The following is a 24,167-nucleotide window of genomic DNA, read 5'->3' on the forward strand; positions in this document are numbered from 1 at the left end:
TCAAAAGACGACGGATTCTGTGCTGAGCTCCAGGCTGGCGGCGTCGGGATGCTCTGGCTGCCTGTTGGCCACGCAGAGCTTCAAGTTCTGGTGCCGCATCCTTCTCCGGTACTTCGCCCGTCGCGCTCTGTCCCCGTAAGCCGCTTGCCTCGGGGCGGACGCGTGCATCGTGTTGTAAAGGACACGGAACAGGAATCTGTAGAAGAACAGATGCATGGACGCCATCTCCAACGATGCAGACTCAATGTGGCTTTAACATTATTAGAGCCCTGCAGGCATGAAATAGCATCCCTATAGTAAATCTTACATATCACATGAGGTCTTTAGCCAGACCGTCCTACCTGGGCAACAGTGCCGTCACCGTAGTGAGAGCACACACTATGTAGAAGAGCGGATGGGACATCTGGAGAACTTCTACACCCACAGGGTTGGTGGGGGGGCTGCAGGTCACACAGCAAACACTGAAGATCAGCACGAAGGCAAAGTATGACCCCCCGCTGAGCACCAACACCCCAACATGAATCCATGTCTGCAAAGAAGCAGCCAAGATTAGAAGAACCACTCGGATCTTCTGATGCGGATCTTCTAAAAGTCCATACTGGACATGGAAATGTGGACTTAAGGAGGGCATCAGTGATCTGACCAGGGTGTGGCTCTCGATGACTTGGTGCAGCAGGATGATGAGAAGAGCCGAGGCGTTGATGGGCGACCCGAAGGACAGCTCGCCGACATCCGATCCAGCGTAGGCCTGTTGGACGGACGCCGACGTCACACCGGGATACTCCCATCAACACCGGGACTTGAACTTCCAACATGGCAACGTGTACTTACAAAATAAGGCACAAAGAAGCAAACCAGGCTTTGGTAGAAGGCGTCCAGGACCGTGAACCAGAAGGCAAGCGAAGCGTAGACCTGAGGACAGACAAAGTTCTCCCATGGTTCTTCCATGACTGGAAAGGGGGGTGCAGCATCAAACCGAGGCTTTCACCATTTTCCATCACTTATTACAATATCTTCATCTTCAATATCGTCACTGGTGTCCTCGGACTGGCTGGCTGAGGTTGACGTCCCCAAAGTGGAGACCACCATTGCGGCTGTTGGTCCATCCTGCTTCTTGGTGTCTACACAGCATTTGCTTGTTTGGACACGGATTTACATTTTATGACAAGTAGGTTGAGTTAAAATAATAAAGTCAAAATATGGAAATAAAGTCAAAATTATAAGAAAAAAAATTTACAAGAGCAAAGTTGAAATAGTTTTTAAAAATTGTAACAAAACAGCAGTCATGGACAAAAACAGCAAAAGTTGTGTACATATTTATATACCCTATTTTATGGACTATAAGTTGCTCCGGAATATAAGTAATAATTAATAATATAAGCATAATTAGGTAGATAAAAAACATACTATATATATATTAAGTCGCACAAAGTAGATGAAAAAATATATAAGTCGTTCCGGAGTATAAGTCGCACAAGGTTAAAAATGCATATTTAGGTAGATAACAACATATATAAGTCACTCCGGAGTATAAGTCGTACAAGGCTAAAAATGCATAATTAGGTAGATAAAAACATACTATAATATAAGTCCCACAAAGTAGATAAAAAATTTGGTAGATGACAACATATATAAGTCGCTCCGGAGTATAAGTCGCACAAGGTTAAAATTATGCATTTTTAACCTTGTTTTTAACCTTGTAACCTATGTTTTTATCTACTTAATAAAAACATATACATAAGTCGCTCCGGAGTATAAGTCGCACAAGGTTAAAAATGTATAATTGGGTAGATAAAAACATATATAAGTTGCTCCGGAGTATAAGTCGTACAAGGCTAAAAAAGCATAATTAGGTAGATAAAAACATATATAAGTCGCTCCGGAGTATAAGTCGCACAAGGTTAAAAATGCATAATTAGGTAGATGAAAACATATATAAGTCGCACAAAGTAGACAAAAAAATATATAAGTTGTTCCGGAGTATAAGTCGCACAAGGCTAAAAATGCATAATTTTGTAGATAAAAACATATATAAGTTGCTCCGGAGTATAAGTCGCACAAGGTTAAAATTATGCATTTTTAACCCCGTTTTTAACCTTGTAACCTATGTTTTTATCTATCTAATAAAAACATATATAAGTCGCTCCGGAGTACAAGTCGCACAAGGTTAAAAATGCATAATTGGGTAGATAAAAACATATATAAGTCGTTCCGGAGTATAAGTCGCACAAGGTTAAAATTATGCATTTTTAACCTTGTAACCTATGTTTTTATCTACCTAATAAAAAAATATATAAGTCGCTCCGGAGTATAAGTCGCACAAGGCTAAAAATGTATAATTAGGTAGATAAAAACATATATAAGTCGCTCCAGAGTATAAGTCGTACAAGGCTAAAAATGCATAATTAGGTAGATAAAAACATATATAAGTCGTTCTGGAGTATAAGTCGCACAAAGCTAAAAATGCATAATTAGGTAGATAAAAACATATATAAGTCGTTCCGGAGTATAAGTCGCACAAGGCTAAAAATGTATAATTAGGTAGATAAAAACATATATAAGTCGCTCCGGAGTATAAGTCGCACAAGGTTAAAAATGCATAATTAGGTAGATAAAAACATATATAAGTCGCACAAAGTAGACAAAAAAATATATAAGTTGTTCCGGAGTATAAGTCGCACAAGGCTAAAAATGCATAATTAGGTAGATAAAAACATATATAAGTCGCTCCGGAGTATAAGTCGCACAAGGTTAAAAATGCATAATTAGATAGATAAAAACATATATAAGTCGCACAAAGTAGACAAAAAAATATATAAGTTGTTCCGGAGTATAAGTCGCACAAGGCTAAAAATGCATAATTTTGTAGATAAAAACATATATAAGTTGCTCCGGAGTATAAGTCGCACAAGGTTAAAATTATGCATTTTTAACTCCGTTTTTAACCTTGTAACCTATGTTTTTATCTACCTAATAAAAACATATATAAGTCGCTGCGGAGTACAAGTCGCACAAGGTTAAAAATGTATAATTGGGTAGATAAAAACATATATAAGTCGCTCCGGAGTATAAGTCGCACAAGGTTAAAAATGCATAATTAGGTAGATAAAAACATATATAAGTCGCTCCGGAGTATAAGTCGCACAAGGTTAAAATTATGCATTTTTAACCTTGTTTTTAACCTTGTAACTTATGTTTTTATCTACCTAATAAAAAAATATATAAGTCGCTCCGGAGTATAAGTCGCACAAGGCTAAAAATGCATAATTAGGTAGATAAAAACATATATAAGTCGTTCCGGAGTATAAGTCGCACAAGGTTAAAAATGCATAATTAGGTAGATAAAAACATATATAAGTCGCATAAAGTAGACAAAAAAATATATAAGTTGTTCCGGAGTATAAATCGCACAAGGCTAAAAATGCATAATTAGGTAGATAAAAACATATATAAGTCGCTCCGGAGTATAAGTCGCACAAGGTTAAAAATGCATAATATTATTATTAGAAATTATAAATTATATATTAAATTATTAGGTATTAATTGTTAATTCTTAAGTAATATTTATAAATTACTAATTATTATTAATTATAAATATTAATTTATAATATTATTTTATTTAAAATTTATATTTTAGTAATAAGTTAAAAATAATCAAATGAAAAATTATTTGTATATATTAAATGTGAATTATGGGTAAATAAATGTAAATATATATATTTTAATATTATAATATTTCAAATATAAGGTCAAAAATGATGAAGAATTCTGCTTTTACTTTAGTTTATTTTATAGAATTTAGTTGTAAATACAAGAAAATAATGACAAATTTGTTTAAAAAAATAGTATTGAGTACACACAACTTATTTTTTTGTTTGTTTGGTTTTTTTATGGAGTTATTTCTTGAAATCTTACAAAAAGTCTGTTAAGGTGGTGGCCTTTGCATCCTTGCGTTTAAATATTAGTAAATATTGAGGCTGAAATCAGAGAAACGATGAATTGAGTACCAAAATAATGGATTATTAATGGAAACATTAATAATAATAATAATAATAATGGTTACATTGGATTATTTATTAATCAGCAGCGTGACAAACTTCCATCTGGAATCGAACCCCTGCTGGACGTGTACGTGTACGTACCTGAGAGGTATGCACAGAATGGTAAAGCTCGGGCATTCGCATCAGTCGATCTGCAGCGACGTCTTTATCGAGAATGCCGTAGATGAGCGGAGGAGCGGAGGTGAAGATCAGGTTGAAGAATATCAGAACCCAGGAGTTGGTCATGACGCTCCCGGAGAAACCGCAGAAGAACTGGTACCAAAACAGCAGGTTGACAAACATCTGGAGGACAAAGGAGGACACTCTTAGAGATAAAAGTCCAAGTAAGGAAAAAGTTCCGGAAGAGATCCCTCACCACATTCTTGTAGATAAAATACAGGATCATGTTAGCGAGACGAGAGAAGCACCAGTGGCCGTGGACCAGCAGCAGCTTCCTCAGGTGTTTGAACCTAGAAATGGCAAAGTCGCTGGCCATCACAGCCTGGAGGAGAAAGACACAACGAGGACAAGGACATCAACGTGTGGAGGAACACAACAAAGGAACGATGAACGAGTTGTGTCCGACAGCAGCTCCTGTGTGGACGTTTACTGTAGATGTCTTCTCTGATTCTTGGTGGTGGTCTATACTGGGCACATATGCTGGCAACGGGAAGACCTGGGTTCGAGGCTACCTGCATTCCTTCCTGACCGGAGATCCCGATGCCCACGTCAGCCGCTTGGATCATGCTGACATCGTTGGCCCCGTCCCCTAGGAGAACCACAGCCCTGCTATGGTGATGGATGCTCCAAGACCAGTACGGTGTCGGGTGCCCTGCAGTGGGCTGCACTGTGCTTACCCACTGCTAGCGTCATGACGTTGAGCTGGTCCCGGACCAGTCGCACCACTTGGCTCTTCTGCAGCGGAGTGGAGCGGCAGCAGATGACAGCCTTGCAGGAACTGCTCACCTCCAGAAAGCTCCTTGCTTCTTCTTTGAGGGCCCAAGCCAGCGTCTGACCATCTATGATTAAAATGAAGCCTGAGGATGATTCCTCGGGAGTCCTTCTACTCGGGTACGCTTCACGCTGCACTTCCAGTTTGAGCTCCTCCAGAAGTTCAGTGCAGGCTTCCTAAAAGAAGAAAGAGCTGAGGAGCATGAAGCTGAAATATCAACAATGGAGTATCCCACCAGCCTTCTGCACCATCCAAACTTGGTACCTCCAACCTAAACATCTCCTGACCTTGCTTTCACAGTTGGCCATCAGAAGGCGGTCACCGGGACGAATGAGTCCACAGGCATAGGCGACGTTGATGGCCGTCTCCTGTTTGTCTCCAGTCAGGACCCACACTTTGATACCGGCTCTTTGAAGAACATCCATCGTCTCTGGCACCCCGTCCTGCAGTTGGTCCACGATGCCCGTGGTCCCTGGAGATCCAGAAGGACCTTTTAGGTCAACTATGGGTTGCACCATGAGACACCGTGATCCTCACTGCTGGAGCCTATCCCAGCTGGACTGGGATAAACAACCATTCCCATTCATTTACATTCATACCTATGGACAATTTGGAGCGGCCAATTAACCTAGCATGTAGCAAATGGGGAATCGAACCCACGTCTTCCCATCTCCTGCCTGTGTGGCCTGCATTCTAACCACTGGTAACCGTGCGGCCAGTGTAGACCACCACTAAGAATCATAGAAGACATCTACAGTAAACGTCCACACAGGAGCTGCTGTCGGACACAACTCGTTCATCGTTCCTTTGTTGTGTTCCTCCACACGTGTTGTGGAGCCTATCCCAGCTGGACTGGTGGCCAGCCAATCCCAGGGCACATATAGACAAACAACCATTCACACTCACATTCATACCTATGGACAATTTGGAGTGGCTAATTAACCTAGCATGTTTTTTTTTGGAAAACCTACGCATGCACGGGGAGAACATGCAATTGGTGGAATTGAACTCGGGTGTCCTAGCTGCGAGGCCTGCGTGCTAACCACTCGTCCACTGTGCAGCTTCATATTAATATTATTAATTAATTAATTCATTTTCTACCGCTAATCCTCATGAGGGTCGCGGGGGCGCTGGAGCCTATCCCAGCTGTCTTGGGGCGAGAGGCGGGGTCCACCCTGGACTGGTGGCCAGCCAATCACAATTGGTGGAATTGAACTCGGGTGTCCTAGCTGCGAGGCCTGCATGCTAACCACTCTCCCACCGTGCAGCCTCATATTAATATTATTCATTCCTTCATTCATTTTCTACTGCTTATCATCATGGGGGTGCTGGAGCCTATCCCAGCTGTCTGGTGGCCAGCCAATCACAGGGCACATATAGACAAACAACCATTCACACTCACATTCATACCTATGGACAATTTGGAGTGGCTAATTAACCTAGCATGTTTTTGGAATGTGGGAGGAAACCGGAGTACCCGGAGAAAACCCACGCATGCACGGGGAGAACATGCAATTGGTGGAATTGAACTCGGGTGTCCTAGCTGCGAGGCCTGCGTGCTAACCACTCGTCCACCGTGCAGCCTCATATTAATATTATTCATTCATTCATTTTGTACTGCTTATCATAATGGGGGTGCTGGAGCCTATCCCAGCTGTCTTGGGGTGAGAGGCGGGGTACACCCTGGACTGGTGGCCAGCCAATCACAGGGCACATATAGACAAACAACCATTCACACTCACATTCATACCTATGGACAATTTGGAGTGGCTAATTAACCTAGCATGTTTTTGGAACGCAACATCAACGCGATGTCCTCCTACCCAAAAGAGTGAGGTTGGTCTCTAGTCTTTCTGCGGAATCAAACAGCAGCTCCTCTCGGTCGTCAATGCTGCTCTCGGCCAGCGTATGTCTCTGCAGCCACGCCTCATACTCCTCTTCCTCCAGCACCTGGAAACAGGAAGTCACAGCAGCTTAGCATCGTTATCGTTAGCGTCCACCACAATGTTTCATGAGATAGTGAAAAACCTTACACTTCATGATCAATACCGCCCCCCCCACCTTTTTAGCAATGCAGAGAGTACGAAGGCCTTCTCGAGCGTAGCCGTCTAAATGCTTCTGGGTTTGTTGTCGAATGTAGTCGTAGTTCTCCGCCGCCTGTTCTGCACCTGAACGTGACAACACAACATACATACATATATATATTATATATAAATAAGACACAATAAGCCACTTAAGACATAAATAAGACTTGTCTTGCTGTTACTGTGTTTTCCATCGGGGGTTGAGAGTTAAGCGTTAGCTTGGCATGTACGACGCCTCCAACAGTAGCCTGTTGCGAGATCATTCAAACCTGCAATAAAGGCCTGTTGTTCTGGCAATGAGTCTGGTGCTTGTGTGTCTCCCTGAGTCAGGGAGTAGAATACTACATGTCATTCATGACGTCTTTGAATGAGTCCAAAATCAATGCGGCAATACCGGACTTTTTTTTTCATAGGTTGGCTGTTCCTGTGACTTATACTCCAGAGCAGGGATGTCAAACCCGCGGCCCGCGGGCCAAATGTGGCCCGCAGGACACTAGTTTGTGGCCCCCGCCTTGATATGAAAGTTTAATGTTAAGTTTGATATGAACCCAGAAAAAATGATTACGTTTGATTCATGTTCATGTTAAAGGTTAAATAACTGTTAATAGTTATCCTCCCTATCCGTGTGGAAGTGGTAAGCATAGAAGCACGTGGCACGCCTGATATCGAACCCTGATGCACCATGAAGGCCCATAAATGACGGTACCCTGCTGTAGTTCCCCAGTACCTTTCGGTGTCTCGGCCAGGTCCATGATAACCGAGTCCGCTCCCTTGGTGTAGACCACCACTTGTCCAGTGACGGGGTGGCGGACCACTACAGACATCCGCTTCCTGTTGGAGTCAAACGGCAGCACGTGAAGGAGCTGGACGCCCACAGTGCCAAGCCCAGGCAGGTTTACGGTGAGGCTGTCTGCACACCGCCCCCGCAGCGTGCAGTGGTAGGCTCTAGCGGCATGGACCAGAGCTGCTTCGTCTGGACTCTCAGCCTCATACAGCAGTGCATCATCTGCGTCACGTTCATCTGTCATGTTCTTGCTATTGTTCTCCATGTGCTCCTCGTGTGGGGAGTCTAATCTACGCCTGCATTGCGAGGTTTCCACGGTAACCTCGTGGTTTACAGTCCTACCAGGTGGAGGAGAGCATGTGAAGGTGGCCGTCTTCTCTCGTGTGAGGACGCTATTGGAGCAGCGAGGCTTTTCTCTTATTTCAGAAGGTGCAAGTGTAGGAAAAGCTGACAGAGATGATGAACTGACGCCATGGAACATCATTTTCATATCTTCTCCAGACGTCTGTGCCTCAGCTACCTGTAAGGATAGAGAAGTTGCCGCCATGACACAATGACTGGACCGCCACAATTTGCAAAGGTGCGTCCCTCACCGTGTTTGGAGGCTGCCTTGGAGAGGAGACCACGACGGTATTGCAGATGGCCAACGCCAGGAAAAAGTCCATGACGGAGGCGGCTTCTTGAAGGGATGTGGTCTCACAAGAGCAAACACCTTGAGGAAGTGGTGGAGAGCGAAGACGGCTCAATTTCTTCACTAGATCCGGGTCTGGTATGACCTCCTTTGCCTGATGAATGAGATACCGGAGCCATAAGTGTTGACTCGTCATGGACAGAACATGACCAAAGCATCCATGATACGTAGAAGGTAGTTGAACTACCACAGTAGAATATCACATCTGTACCAAAATGTCCCTTGGAGCTTGAAGATGATAGGAACCATGGCAGCCATTTGTAAAAAAAATGTACTAATTCAATACAAAGTCATTATTCATTCACTCCACAGTGCAACTGGTGGTGGTAATGTACATACGTAGCTACAGCAGCGCTGGGGTTAGCTCATTTGCAGAATGGCTCACCCCAATTAAAAACAGCTTAGCGGACAACTAAGTGTGTTTGAGGAGCGTTTGAGGAGCGCCGCTTGAAGGGCGGAGTTGTTTTGAAAGTTCATCTACCTCGACAGGAAGTGTGTGCGGATGCGCTAAGCTGGGGTTGATGCAGGAAGAGTCACCGCCGCAAGCAGATTGGACGTCATTCTTCTCCGTCTCGTACAACTTGAGTCTTCGAGCTGATGACAAGCACATAAAACACGGAAATGCGTGGGTTTTCTCCCACATTCCAAATGTGGAATCCCATTGCTCGTACACTATTGGGAATTTTAAATATAAATGTTAAGCGGTACTTACCGTTTTCCGCATGAGGATATTCGATCCCATGAATACTGCAACGGCAAAACACCATCTTGTTCTCAGTGAGAGTTCCAGTCTTATCAGAGAACAAGTACTGGATCTGACCCAGGTTCTCGGTGATGTTGAGAGCCCGACACTGGATCCTGCAGTCCGCATGCTGGTCGTAGAGGGCCATGTCGTTTTGAATGAAGTAGATTTGGCCCAGCTTCACTATTTCGATGGACACGTAGAGAGAGATGGGGATCAGCACCTGGGAACACATGACTATGTTTATTGGCATACGTAGCTTATTCAGGTGTAGATACATGCTACATGTACTTTATCCAAAGTTAGATGTTTTGGTTATTATTGGAGATAAATATTGATTGTGGATTGCTGCCTATGTTGTAGTGTAGAGGTGTGCGGTCCGCTCTTTTTAAACTTGTTACTTTTGGCTGAGCGATCGTCCCCACTGGACGTTACTATTGTAAAAAGTTACGTCATGTCAGGCGTATCGATAACAATGTAGTTGAAGATGAAGCGTCATTTATAATTCTTCATATTTCATAACGAGGCTGGACCCCACTCGGGGTGAGGATGGATGGATGGATGGATGGATGGATTGGTAGGTGGATGGATGATGATGGGTGGACGGTTGGATAGATGGATGGATGGTCGGATGGATGGGTAGATGGATGGATGGGTGGGTGGGTGCATGGACGGTTGGATAGATGGGTGGTCGGATGGACGGTTGGATGGACAGATGGTTGGATGGATGGCTGGGTGGATGGACTGTCGGATGGATGGTTAGATGGATGGATAGACGGATGGATGGATGGAAGGATGGACAGATGGATGGTCGAATGGACGGTTGGATGGATGGGTGGTCGGATGGATGGCAGGATGGATGGGCGGATGGTTGGATGGACGTTGGATCGATGATCGGATGGACGGTTGGATGGGTGGATGATCGGATGGATGGATGGATGGATGATGATGGGTGGATGGATGGTCGGATGGGTGGATAGATGGATGGATGGGTGGATGGACGGTTGGATGGATGGCTGGTTGGATGGCTGGGTGGGTGGATGTACGGTTGGATGGATGGCTGGGTGGATGGATGGCTGGTTGGATAGATGGATGGTCGGATGGACGGTTGGATGGGTGGATGGTCGGTCGGATGGGTGGTTGGATAGATGGATGGACAGATGGTTGGATGGACAGATGGTTGGATGGACGGTTTGATGGATGGATCGATGATCAGATGGACGGTTGGATGGGTGGACGATCGGATGGCTGGACGGATGATGATGGGTGGATGGATGGATGGTCGGATGGACGGTTGGATGGATGGATGGACGGTTGGTCAGATGGACGGATGGATGGCTGGGTGGATGGATGGTAGGATGGACGGATGGATGGTTGGATGGACGGTTGGATGGGTGGATGATCGGATGGATGGGTGGGTGGATGGATGGACGGATGATGATGGGTGGATGGATGGTCGGATGGATGGATGGGTAGATGGATGGCCTGATGGACGGTTGGATGGATGGTTGGTCGGATAGATGGTTGGATGGATGGATGGTCGGATGGACGGATGGATGGTTGGATGGGTGGATAGACGGATGGTCGGATGGACGGTTGGTTGGGTGGATAGACGGATGGATGATCGGATGGGTGGATGGTCGGATGGACGGTTGGATAGATGGATGGTCGGATGGATGGTTTTATTCATCTCAAGAGAAATTCCCAATAGCAATATACAGCAGTATAAATGATTGTTATCATATTGTGTGAACCACACCGACCCTCAGGGTGTCTGCTGATGAAAAGGAGACAGGTTAAGTCCCCGTTGGACCCCCACTTGTTTACAATCTTAGGAAATATTTTAGGAAAGTTTCAAGGTCAGCGTTCCTCGCAGGTTTAACTGAACACGTGACTCTGCGTCTCTTCGTGAGAAAAACCAAATAGTGCTTTGAGGAAATGCACCGACATTGTACCTGTAACACGATGATCATGGTCCAGAAGACGTAAAAGCCAGCCAGGGCAGGAGGTGTCTCCTCATCAGTCACAAAGACGGCATTTTGGAGCTTCTTCAGCCAGAGGCCATGACCTGAGGAAGCACGGAGCCGTCTTAGAAACGGCAACCACCGCCATGATCTTGTCCTTTGCGTGTCAGAGTGGGCACGCACCAACAGCAGCAGTGAGACACATGACGAAGAGCAGCACCACGCACCACAGGACATCGACGTTCAGGCGCTTCTCCAGCTGACTCCATTTATATCTTGGCCCGCTGTTGTTCATCAGAGCTTTGGTTTCATGTCCTGCACCGCGCAGAGGGAAGCATGGACTAGCATGAACTCAGACGTAACCTTTGATGGCGTGCCGTGGTCTTACCGGCATAGACCACGATGCCCACCACGGTCTCTGTAGTACGAATGGTGCAACCTCTCAGCAGCAGGTTGTTACTGTGAAGGCCGACACGAGTCCCATTGGGGTGCTCCCTGAGGAAGACGCACTTTCCAGTTCCAATCCAGCAAATATGACATAAACGCACCAACGCGGACCTCCTTTCTGTTCTTACATGAAACCTCGGAACCTGCCCAGGTCGTTGTTGGGATTCTCACATTCGATACGACCGTGGAAGCTTTCGGGCGTAAACTCCACTCCCTGGAAAAAATAAAAAAAATAAAATCGAATTATATTATGTGATATTATACACACATAACTATAAGTGTATGTCATTTACAATTATTTCAATTTGTAATTGAATGTGATATTGATGAAATGATATTAGATGAATTTACGAACAACACACACACAGTTTGAATAATGAGGTTTCCGACATTCGGGGTTACTTTTGACCAATGAAAACACTGAACTAATTGCCTAATTGCGACTCTAAAAAAGGGGTGTCCAAAGTGCGGCACGGCTGTTTTATTTTTTTTATTGGCCCAGTACATTCTGATGGAACAATGGAAAAAATCTGCAGTAATTAAAAAAAAAATAAAGCTAAAATATTTACACAAAAAGTTGCAATTTTATGAGAATAATGTACTATTTTAAGGAAAAATGGTGAAATATTAAATACATAATATGAACGAAAAAGAACTCATAATAGTCATGATGTGCTATATATATCACTATATTGACAGTTTCTATGGTAACCATTATGTCATTGGATGCTCATATCACCGAGTACTTCGGTACGGGACAAAAAATTACAAAATTAAAAAAAATAAATAAATAAAAATTAAACTGTATTATGGAAAGCAGGAAGTGAACAAATGTAACAGATTGTAAAAGTACCAGATGGAGGGGTAGGATTTAATAAGCTTTGCTTCTTCCTACTCCTTTTGGACATGTGGAACTGGGAACTGATTATGGGATGCACTCAATTGGAATCTGATGCATGTTCTTGAGGATCCCTAAGAGCTCTGGGAAAATACTCTGTGATCTGACAAAATAAAAATAAAAATAAAAATAAAAATAAAAATAAAAATAAAAATAAAAATAAAAATAAAAATAAAAATAAAAATAAAAATAAAAATAAAAATAAAAATAAAAATAAAAATAAAAATAAAAATAAAAATAAAAATAAAAATAAAAATAAAAATAAAAAAAACAAAAACAAAAACAAAAACAAAGGGAACTGATTATGGGATGCACTCAATTGTAATCTGATGCATGTTCAAATGAAATTAAACCATTACCATAATATGATAAGAAACAAAACATAAGAAAAATAAGAAAATTGGGTGTTTCGGCAATGTCAAAATATTTTGTGGGAATAATTTTATAATTATGAGATTTTGCAAGAATGTTACAATAGTTTGAAATTTTTAAAAAAATCAGCACTGGAAAAAAAAAAAAAACAATGACATGAACAATAATAAAAAAGCTTCTCACAAGAAGCGTACCTGCAGTGGAAGGCCTGAAACCACCTGCCTCTGTTTCAGGTTGGTCTCTCCATCCAGGTTGGCCGTCTCAATGTAACATACGCCGCGAGCGTCGGAGGAGTGCAGCAGCAAAATGTCAGCAGGGATGATGTCATTGCAGGACAGACGAACGAAGTCCCCGACTTGAACGTCTTTCCAGCATCTCTCCATGTAGGCTTGCTTCTTGCTATAACGTGACCACAGATTACATGACTGTAGAAGACACATGTTCAACACGTGACACAAAGTTTTTCACAAAGAAGGCCAAATGTTCCCAAAGAGTGGACTTTGAGGCGCTTTGAAACGATTACTAACCAACGTGAAATGTGAACATTTGGATGAGGGGCCAGGTTGGCCCCCGACAGGCAAGGTGGTGACATAAAGCTAGTAGTCGGCTCAGCTCGTAAAGGAAATGTCTGCCACTCCTTTCAAAGCCACACATTCCACAAACAAGACCAAGGTTCATGTTTTACAACTCAGCATAAAGACGGAAGATTGATGAAGATTGTGATGAGTATCCTGTGGACATATAAACTTTGGACAATCGACCTGGGAGTTCAGCGTTCGGTCCAATTTGCCTCATTTATTACCACTGCGGGGGTGGGTCTACTATATGCAATCTGCTATATGTGCACTTTGAGATCATTTATTTGACGTAAAGTGTGTTATATATTTATAATAAGAATGCATTTTTTATTATGTTATATTATTATTATTTGTTATTAGTATTATTATTAATATTATTATTATTATGTGCCTGTGTCCCTTTTTTCAGGAGCACTTTGTAAACAACAGACCGCATCAAATAACAAAATTATTGTATCTGTAAAAGTGTTATGCAATCTGCTATATGTGCACTTTAAGATAATTTATTTGATGTAAAGTGCGTTATAAATTTATAATAGAAGAATAATGTATTATTATTTGATATTATTTATTATTATTTTATATTATTATTTTTTATTATTTTTATTATTATTATTATTATGTAAAGTGCGTTATAAATTTATAATAAGAAGAATAATTTATTATTATTTGATAGTATTTATTATTATTTTATATTATTATTTTTTATTATTTTTATTATGATTATTATTATTATTATTATTATGTAAAGTGTGTTATACATTTATAATAAGAATGCATTTTTTATTATGTTATATTATTATTATTTGTTATTATTATTATTATTATTATTATTATTATTATTATTATTATTATTATTATGTGCCTGTGTCCCTTTTTTCAGGAGCACTTTGTAAATAACAGACCACATCAAATAACAAAATTATTATGCAATCTGCTATATGTGCACTTTAAGATCATTTATTTGATGTAAAGTGCGTTATAAATTTATAATAAGAATAATAATTTATTATTATTTTATATTATTTATTATTATTTTATATTATTATTTTTTATTATTATTATTATTATTATTATTATTATTATTTTTATTATTATTATTATTTTTATTATTTTTATTATTTTTATTATTTTTATTATTTATTTATGTAAAGTGTTATAAATTTATAATAAGAATAAATTTAGTATTATTTTATATTATTTGTTATTATTACTTTATATTATTATTATTTGTTATTATGATTATTATTATTATTATGTGCCTGTGTCCCTTTTTTCAGGAGCACTTTGTAAATAACAGACCGCATCAAATAACGAAATTATTGTATCTGTAAAAGTGTCATGCAATCTGCTATATGTGCACTTTAAGATCATTTATTTGATGTAAAGTGTGTTATAAATTTATAATAAGAAGAATACATTTATTATTTAATATTATTATTATTATTATTATTATTATGTGCTTGTGTCCCTTTTTTCACTTTGTAAACAACAGACCGCATCAAATAACAAAATTGATAAAACCGCCAAACCATGAAAATGTCGGCTCAGGCCATGATGCCAGCTTGTATGTTCACCTTAAATGAAATACTTTGGAAAGAACGGGCGGGCCGTATTCAAACACTTGGCGGGCCGGATGTGGCCCCCAGGCCGTAGTTTGCCCACCCCTGACCTAGACTTTGGGTCTTTAAAAAGGTGTGTCTTTAATCTTTTATTAAAAATATCAACAGTCTCTCCGGCAGGCTGGTCCACAGGTGGGGGCCATAGTGGCTAAATGCTGCCTCAGCGTGGGTTTTAGTTCTGGGTTCTGGTATTGTTAAAAGGCCAGTGCCGGAGGAAGTTCTGCTGCGTTGGATACGTTTAATTCCGTGTGTGTGTGACACTTCAGGCACCGTTTAAGCACCGGTAGCGCTTCAAAAGTACGTTGCAGGTCTGCACCGGTCACTGAGACGGACTTGAACTCACCCACAATACACTTGCACCACTTTGTTGTTGATGTTTTTGTCAAAGAGGTAGCGCCTGTAGTCTTCCAAGGCATCTTTAACAGCGATGACGGCAAGAACCACCAGCAAAGGAATCATGGTGATTTCCTTCTGGAAGGCTTCAACAACCGGGACCCAGTTCAGCAAGGCCAGGAACAGGAAGTAGAGGTTGGCCGCCCTGCAAAAAAGACCATAGCAACGTATGAAATCTGGTTACTTCATATAAATATAAATGCAATAAACACCAGCTTTAACCGTATCAGCAAAAGTCATTTCCTCACATGTGACATTTTTTGTTGTTTGGAAGTGAACAAATGTAACAATTACTGATTGTAAAAGTACCAGATGGAGGGGTAGGATTTAATAAGCTTTGCTTCTTCCTACTCCTTTTGGACATGTGGAACTGGGAACTGATTATGGGAAAATACTCTGTGATCTGACAAAATAAAAATAAAAATAAAAATAAAAATAAAAATAAAAATAAAAATAAAAATAAAAATAAAAATAAAAATAAAAATAAAAATAAAAATAAAAATAAAAATAAAAATAAAAATAAAAATAAAAATAAAAATAAAAATAAAAATAAAAATAAAAATCCTGTATTAGGAAAGCAGGAAGTGAAAAAATAAAAATAAAAATAAAAATAAAAATAAAAATAAAAATAAAAATAAAAATAAAAATAAAAATAAAAATAAAAATAAAAATAAAAATAAAAATAAAAATAAAAATAAAAATAAGGAAAGCAGGAAGTGAACAAATGTAACAGTTACTGATTGTAAAAGTACCAGATGGAGGGGTAGGATTTTAATAAGCTTTGCTTCTTCCTACTCCTTTTGGACATGTGGAACTGGGAATTGATTATGGGATGCACTCAATTGGAATCTGATGCATGTTCTTGAGGATCCCTAAGACCTCTGGGAAAATACTCTGTGATCTGACAAAATAAAAATAAAAATAAAAATAAAAATAAAAATAAAAATAAAAATAAAAATAAAAATAAAAATAAAAATAAAAATAAAAATAAAAATAAAAATAAAAATAAAAATAAAAATAAAAAATAAAAAATAAAAATAAAAATCCTGTATTACGAAAGCAGGAAGTGAACAAATAAAAATAAAAATAAAAATAAAAATAAAAATAAAAATAAAAATAAAAATAAAAATAGGTGAACTCATGTTTGTGACATTGTGTACAGTATGTGTACAGTATGTGTACAGTATGTGTACAGTACGTACAACGACATGTCATCGCCTTTAAAGTCAGACATTTACAAGGATATGTATTCACCACGCACCCGTCCTTGCACCCCTTAAAAAGCTTGCAGTCTTACCTGCGAAACTGCTGAAACAAGTTCAAGGGGATGAAGGTCAATATGCTGTACTTGGTAGTGCAGATGGCGTTGCCCTGGTAACCTCTGGCCATGTCTTTGACCTCGTGCTGCCGGTGGCCCCGGCCAGCCAAAATGCTTCTTCTCGTCTCTCTCCATTTCTGCAGCGGGATGTGGGAATCCAGTGAACCTTTGGTGTGCAGGTCGTCATGGGTCGAGTACCGACTTCGGCCCGGTTCTCGTGCTAAGAGCTGCCAACATCGACGCTGCACAGATTGGAGGCGTTCCATCCGTGCAGCAGGTTGGCTTCTATTCTTCATCCACTCTGGACTTCAATTCGGTCCTCTTCCTGTGACATAAGAAAAGTCATGTATTGCATCACATGTACAAACCGGCCAATCGTCGGCCATCTGAGAGGAGTCAGTGAGGAAACTACAGCTTTTTTGATTGGCAGGAGCTTCTCCAGGTCCGAGGACAGCGGTCCTGTACATTACTTTGAACATAAATCCAAAGAAATGTTTTCCAGTCTAAGTTTCAAATTCTGGCAGGATTGTGTAAAATTATAGAAAATGTAAACCTGTTCGATTGTTAAAAGCTGTCTGTTTAAAAATTATTTTACAGCTACACTTTACTTTATTAAAATGTAGTTTATATTTTATTTATTTCTATTCTTATTTTCTATTTTATTTATATCAAACAATGCACAACGATGAGCCAATTCAAGAAACAATACAAGCAGTTGATGTTTGCTAAATACAAGGATGAAGAGTCTTGAACCAGTCATGATGTGCTATATATATCACTATATTGACACTTACTATGGTACCCATTATGGCATTGGATGCTCATATCACAGAGTATTTCAGTTTGTGACAAAAAAAATAAAACATAAAAAATATATTCAAAAAATTTTAAAAAATTTCAAAAAATTTCAAAAAATTTCAAAAAATTTCAAAAAATTTCAAAAAATGTCAAAAAAATTATAAAAAAATTATAAAAAAATGTCTAAAAAATTCTAAGAAATTAAAAAAAAAACTATATTAGGAAAGCAGGAAGTGAACAAATGTAACAGTTAGTGATTGTAAAAGTACCAGATGGAGGGGTAGGATTTAATAAGCTTTGCTTCTTCCTACTCCTTTTGGACATGTGGAACTGGGAACTGATTATGGGATGCACTCAATTGGAATCTGATGCATGTTCAAATGAATTTAAACCATTACCATATTTTTTAAAGGCAAGCGTTTCTTTTGCTTGAATAGAAAATAATATACAAAAATGTAACACATATGTGTCACACACTTAATAAATCATAACCCACCCATGTTGACAGCTATATGAGGAATTCATCTCCTTGACTTGAATGAATTAAGTCATTTAAAGACATGCAGTGTTAAAGAAATACAAATGTAAACAGTTGTTTACCAGCATCAATGCAAGCCAAGGAATGAATAACAAGTACCGTATATCGTGGTACCGTGTATGGAAGACGTTGCCGTCGTGTCATGGCAGACTTACCCTGCTTTTAACGTCCATTCGAAGCCTGATTCCTAGAAGTAAGACCGCCGTGAGAGAACTCATTTGGGTCCAACGATCCCTAGGAACAAGTCTTGTTACCTGTACCTCCTAGCATACCGAACAGCACCACAACCGTCGGCGTATTGTTTGGTCCCCCCAGCCAGTCCAAGATGTACCCTTCCGCTTCTGAGGGACCTGGCGCCTAAAAGCAGCCTTTCATTGCCAGTGCGGGGAAAGTTTCAGTTAAATGAAACTTTCGGAAATGATCCTTTACATCACTATTCCCTTTGGTATCTTGTATTCTCATTCAGTATTGCAATGTCTCGTGTCCAGTCACGTGACCTGCCGCCGCTGTGTGTCATCTGATGAGAAAGCGGAAGCGGAAGAGCGAGAACCCGGGAGAAAACATGGTGATAAAACTAGCTAGGTTGCCTGCTACAGAGTGCCTTCAAGTACGTATGTAGTATTTACAGTGTTTACACTACATTTATATGCATGTTAAGGTGACTAAATGGAGCTCCTTTATATCCGATTGTATAGTGTTAGTGTATGGCCTATATAGCCATATATAGCCACTATAGCCATATATTGTATGGTGTGTTGATATGATGGAAGCCATGTAAACACAGTTTAAGTTGAACACTACGCTAAACTAACAAGACGTACTATGCGAGTTTAGTGGGTTAGAAAGTGTGTAGAATATAAAGCCAGGCTTGCGACTTCTTTTAAAGCAGCTCTATCACCATGGCAACACGGGCCAAACCGGGCCATATTATTGACTGGTTCATCTCACTGGTGATGGAGTCGCCGTTTATTGACATCTTGGTGGACATGTGAGCACGAAACAAAGAATAATTTAGGCAGCGTTACAATTCGAGTGGCGACTAATTTGCTCGAGAATACATTTGTTCACTTTTGAGTACTTTTGTAGTACTCTGTAAAGTACCCTTCCCGTCTTATATTTCAGTATTTGCTAGTTGAATAAACACTGAGGTATCGATCAACTACAACAAAACGCTTCTTTATTCTAACCAATAAACCAAGATAAATGGTTTGTCCCTGAACTCAACATTTAGGTTAATTAGCCACTCCAAATTGTCCATAGGTATGAATGTGAGTGTGAATGGTTGTTTGTCTATATGTGCCCTGTGATTGGCTGGCCACCAGTCCAGGGTGTACCCCGCCTCCCGCCCGAAGACAGCTGGGATAGGCTCCAGCACCCCGGCGACCCTCGTGAGGATAAGCGGTAGAAAATGAATGAATTTTAGAGCCCTCTCGACACGAAGTAACACCCCTATAGTGAACTTTATACTCATATTACCCAATATAGTAGACATAATAAGAGAAAATAAGATGTTTTTACGCTGCATGGCGGACGAGTGATTAACACGAGGGCCTCACAGCTAGGAGACCCGAGTTCAATTCCACTCACGGGCATCTCTGTGTGGGGTTAGCATGTTCTCCCCGTGCATGCGTGGGTTTTCTCCGACATTCCAAAAACATGCTAGGTTAATTAGCCACTCCAAATTGTACATAGGTATGAATGTGAGTGTGAATGGTTGTTTGTCTATATGTGCCCTGTGATTGGCTGGCCACCAGTCCAGGGTCGACCCCGCCTCTCGGCTGAAGACAGCTGGGATAGGCTCCAGCGACCCTTGTGAGGATAAGCGGTAGAAAATGAATGAACTTTTGTGAATTTCTCATAACTGTGTAAGATGTTAAGATAGCTATAGGGCTGTTATTTCATGTCTAGAGGGCTCTAATGGTGTTAGAAACTGCGTTTAGAAGATTGTACGCAAGTTGATTATCCCGAAGCAGCAAATAGAACCGCATTTGTTCCGTGTCTGTGCAGCTGTGTCATAGGGTGGTGGATGGACTCTGTGGGCAGGAGCCCCCTCGCAGGGGGGACTACGCCGCCACGTGGAGCCTGGAGGAATGGCAGGATCTCCTCAACTCTTTGTCAGCAGTCTTCCGCCGGGCGGTCGGCAACGGCAGCTCCGACGAGGAGGTGAGACGGTGAAGTAATGGCACGCTGAGCAGATGCCGACCGGTGAGACCGCCAACGTTTTGTCCTTCTGCTGCTCGTTTTCAGGTACTCGCCGCGTTGCCAGAGATGAGCAGCGGTCATTCAGAGGCTGTGCTCCGCGTGCTTAAAGCCAGAAAGGAAGACATTCGGCACGCTTTGCTTGATGGAACTAACTCCATCACTTCTGCTACGCTACAAGACTTTGACTGGCAGCTTAAGGTGAAGTCGCTTTGTAAGGGAACATTCTCACAAGAAATACGTTCCTTCCTGTTTGTTCTCCTTTGAAAGCATTTCCCCCCCCAATAATCAATGTAAAGCAAACTAATGTGTCTCAGCATCAAACCATCACCAACATACGGCAAACACCTTTTACCTCCACTGTGGAACTCAAACATCTCCTTTCATGTTCCGTTTGGTGTTCTCGCCTCCAGTTGGCGCTGTCCAGTGACAAGATCTCGTCTCTTCAGACTCCCCTGCTCAGCCTCAGTCTGGACATAAGAGAGAACGGGACCTTCAAGCCCGTCACCGTGGAGACAAACAAAGAGGAGCTTACTACACTGATTAGTTCACTCGAGGCGGCTAATAAGGTACGCAACTACTCCATTCCACATTGGCCCTCTCAATAACTCACCCGATCACCATTATTGATCACTTTGGGACGTTAACAGATTGTTTCTGTATCTTCACAGGTGGTCCTACAATTGACAAACACTGAAAATACTGTAGAGCACTGATCCTCCTCACACGTCCGACGTGGAACATCAGTCAAGGGAGAGATCCTGGCTCACGAGCTGAGGAATGAACATGTAGAGGTCCAGTTTAGCAAATAAGCTAGGTACATTTAAATACCGTGGTTGTCCGTGTCCAGGCTCATGGGAAGATGTTGCCTTGTTGACAGTCGGGTGAGAGGTCAGGGCTCTTGGTATAAATACATGTTTAAAATATACATTCTCCTTTCAATAAATATTGTGCTTTGAAAAAAATCATCAATTATTTTTAGTTTTGTTGATTATTAATATGACCTGCTTTGGTGTCTCGTACATGATGTTAAAATCACAGCAAGACTTCATTCTGCAGCGTGTATTCTTCATGCAGCTTGCTCGAAATTCATCTTTATTTTGGAGTAATGGTAACATTTTCTAATATTAATATATATATACATAACAGGTTTTGAAGCAAAACCAAGAAAGGAAAAAAAAATTCAGGAAAAAAAAATCTGTATATTTCTTTTAGAAAATAAATATATTTATACACTGTATTAAAAATACCTTTATAACCATTATTGACATTTGCGGACATAGTCCTCTCTTTTTGAATTTTATTTTTTTTCTTCTTTTCTGTCCCCTCCTGCTCAGATCCAGCCGCTCCAAATAATACTCCATACGCCGGGGAAGGTGTAGCTGACACTTTTTCCAGGCAGAGCAAATCTGATTAGCATGTAGGAGCATTTGAATCAATAATAATAATTATTATTATTATTTTTATAATATTAATAATAATGTCTAAAGCTGTCTTCTGTGAACATGCACTAAGAGAGATAACAAAAAAACATGTTTGCAGCTCCGCCCATTTGTACATAATTTACTTACTATCATATTTATCTTATGGTTGGGTGTACAGAGCCATAATTATTCATAAATGAACATGTATATACATTATATACATACATACTGTATAATTCATTGTATTTACATAATAAATGTATAATCATAGAAGGTCATAGCTGCCCAATAGACGTCCAAAGGAGGACTTACTGGACGTAGTAAAGCCAATAGACCAGGTTAAAAAAGGTAAATGTGATTGGAAAAACCACCCGTGACCATTTGTCTATGGCATTGACATCCATGAGATCGGGGATCTTGACTTTGAGCTGCGAGGCCCTCCTCCGCAGTTGGCCCCTGTGGCCCCTGTGGCCCACTGGCCTGTCCAGGCCCGGCCGGCCGTACAGGTTTCGTCCGGCCATGGGCTTGCGATATTGTATGCTGGCGCTGTCGTAAGAGAACATGGTGGCCCGGGGGTCGTTCAGGGCGCCAATTATGTCACCTCCGCCAATCTCACCCGTCAGGTTTGTCAGGAGGATGTTTCCGTGAGCATCAACCTGGGGATGAAAATCCACGTCACTCTTTGGCTAAATATAATACTAAATATCATACAAGTGATTATTCCTAACCAAAATTGTCATAAAAAGGCATTGATTCTAGTATGGGTGATTTTTGAGCCACTTATGGTCTAAGGGTTAATATAGATGTAGGGTTAATATACATTTACACAACACGGCGCGATGCCTTTTTGACTTCCTGGTTGCTGTGCGGTCAATTTCAATGAAAGAGATACAGACTGAGTTCTTATAAAATGGACTTCTTCCACCTTAAAACCGCATCAAACATACTCTCTTCTATTGTAGAGTTGCACCATCACCTCTCTGTGCCTCTGGCGTGATAAAACCTAAAAGACGTATGAATGAACTTTGGTAGCCAATAAAATGATGTTGAATGAGTGATGCCAGGTTTTAAGTAAGATGCCATCAATCTGCCCCCCACCTGCACGTTGCTGCTCTCCAGCCTGCTCTTGTTGTCAATCTTGGATTTTGCAGCCTTCTCCGCCATCTTCTTCTGCAAGTGAGGACCTCGGCCGAAGAAAATGTAGTTGACAAAGGCGTACTCCAGCAGAGCCAGGAAAACAAAGACAAAGCAGCCCATCAGGTAGATGTCAATCGCCTTGACGTAGGGGATCTTGGGGAGCGTCTCCCTCAGGTGAGTATTGATTGTGGTCATGGTCAGTACAGTCGTTATACCTGCAGGAAAAAAAAGGGGGGGGGGGCACCATTAGGGACTTAGAAAAGGATGTCACTCAGCAGTTGTGGCAATAAATGAAAAACATAAAACGGCTTGGATTTTGACAACCGCACCAAGGTGCCGAAAGCAATGCACAGAGTGAACCCTCTTTCTGCCTGTTTGGATGCAGGAGATGAGGAAAACAGGCGCTCGGGCACATGGCAACATTATGGAGTTATTATTGTTCATCTGTAATGTCATTTCTGTGAGATCTTGGTGATGACTAAGCCAAAACATCACTGACCCAAAGCGACTCTGGCAGCTGAGGCGTCGTAGTTGATCCAGAAGGAGACCCAGGACAAGATGGTGATCAGGGTGGAGGGCATGTAGGTCTGCAGGATGAAATATCCGATGTTTCGTTTCAGCTTGAAGCTCAGCGAAAGTCGTGGATATGAGCCTGTGAAGACACCAGGTCACAGGGTGATTACATAGAATAAATATACGCCTTATTTATGATTGACATGAAAAGTATTAGGTCAAAATTAGCTTTATTGTTTATTGTTTTAGCAATTTAGTCCCCCACCCCCCTCATCCAGCATACATGGTCCCCCGCCCCTCATCCAGCATACATGGTCCCCCGCCCCTCATCCAGCATACATGGTACCCCGCCCCTCATCCAGCATACATAGTCCCCCGTCCCTCCATCTAGCATACATGGCCCCCCGTCCCCCCATCTAGCATACATGGTCCCCCGCCCCCCTCATCCAGCATACATGGTCCCCCGTGTGCCCCTCATCCAGCATACATGGTCCCCCGCCCCCTCATCCAGCATACATGGTCCCCCGTGTGCCCCTCATCCAGCATACATGGTCCCCCGCCCCCTCATCCAGCATACATGGTTCCCCGCCCCCCTCATCCAGCATACATGGTCCCCCGCCCCCCTCATCCAGCGTAAATGGTCCCCTGCCCCTTCATCCAGCATACATGGTCC

The 24,167-nt window shown here is 41.3% G+C and overlaps 3 protein-coding genes across 3 annotated transcripts in view; 1 reads left to right on the forward strand and 2 right to left on the reverse strand.

The window, feature by feature from the left end:
- atp10d (ATPase phospholipid transporting 10D) lies at positions 1–18,747 on the reverse strand. The gene is made up of 23 exons (XM_058078675.2): positions 18,377–18,747; positions 16,865–17,210; positions 15,518–15,712; positions 13,169–13,373; positions 11,833–11,918; positions 11,646–11,752; positions 11,441–11,572; positions 11,249–11,361; positions 9,264–9,516; positions 9,033–9,145; positions 8,454–8,645; positions 7,804–8,380; positions 7,054–7,160; positions 6,816–6,942; positions 5,280–5,464; positions 4,898–5,168; positions 4,733–4,809; positions 4,417–4,542; positions 4,143–4,343; positions 832–912; positions 644–748; positions 342–529; positions 1–196 (listed from the first exon to the last, which is right to left on the reverse strand). Exons 2-23 carry the CDS (start codon positions 17,179–17,181, stop codon positions 1–3), a joined length of 3,954 nt encoding a protein of 1,317 aa, XP_057934658.2. The 5' UTR covers positions 17,182–17,210; positions 18,377–18,747.
- Positions 18,681–21,602, forward strand: commd8 (COMM domain containing 8). Its single transcript, XM_058078684.2, has 5 exons — positions 18,681–18,828; positions 20,229–20,384; positions 20,469–20,621; positions 20,834–20,989; positions 21,092–21,602. The coding sequence occupies exons 1-5, from the start codon at positions 18,742–18,744 to the stop codon at positions 21,134–21,136; spliced, it is 597 nt and encodes a 198-aa protein (XP_057934667.2). The 5' UTR covers positions 18,681–18,741; the 3' UTR covers positions 21,137–21,602.
- gabrb1 (gamma-aminobutyric acid type A receptor subunit beta1) overlaps positions 21,083–24,167 on the reverse strand; it is a 9,689-nt gene continuing 6,604 nt past the window's right edge. Inside the window, exons 7-9 of the mRNA XM_078796254.1 lie at positions 23,481–23,633; positions 22,943–23,196; positions 21,083–22,500 (exon numbers count right to left, since the gene is read on the reverse strand). Of these exons, the coding sequence (XP_078652380.1) occupies positions 22,153–22,500; positions 22,943–23,196; positions 23,481–23,633 (755 nt within the window). The 3' untranslated portion in view covers positions 21,083–22,152. The remainder of the gene's footprint in view (positions 22,501–22,942; positions 23,197–23,480; positions 23,634–24,167) is intronic.

Source organism: Doryrhamphus excisus, linkage group LG14, assembly GCF_037039965.1.
Source record: "Doryrhamphus excisus strain RoL-2023G ecotype Guam linkage group LG14, RoL_Dexc_Guam_v1.1, whole genome shotgun sequence".
NCBI lineage: Eukaryota > Metazoa > Chordata > Actinopteri > Syngnathiformes > Syngnathidae > Doryrhamphus > Doryrhamphus excisus.

Bases quoted from the DNA above. Each gene is read 5' to 3' on its own strand.
- commd8 (XM_058078684.2), top strand. From the start codon at position 18,742: ATGAGAAAGCGGAAGCGGAAGAGCGAGAACCCGGGAGAAAACATGGTG. The intron at 18,829-20,228 runs GTACGTATGTAG...GTGTCTGTGCAG, and splicing joins CTGCTACAGAGTGCCTTCAA to CTGTGTCATAGGGTGGTGGA. The intron at 20,622-20,833 runs GTGAAGTCGCTT...TCTCGCCTCCAG, and splicing joins ACTTTGACTGGCAGCTTAAG to TTGGCGCTGTCCAGTGACAA.
- atp10d (XM_058078675.2), bottom strand. From the start codon at position 17,181: ATGAAGAATAGAAGCCAACCTGCTGCACGGATGGAACGCCTCCAATCT. The intron at 15,713-16,864 runs GTAAGACTGCAA...TCTTTTTTGCAG, and splicing joins TTGTTTCAGCAGTTTCGCAG to GGCGGCCAACCTCTACTTCC. The intron at 913-4,142 runs GTACGTACACGT...GTCTGTCCTCAG, and splicing joins ATTCTGTGCATACCTCTCAG to GTCTACGCTTCGCTTGCCTT.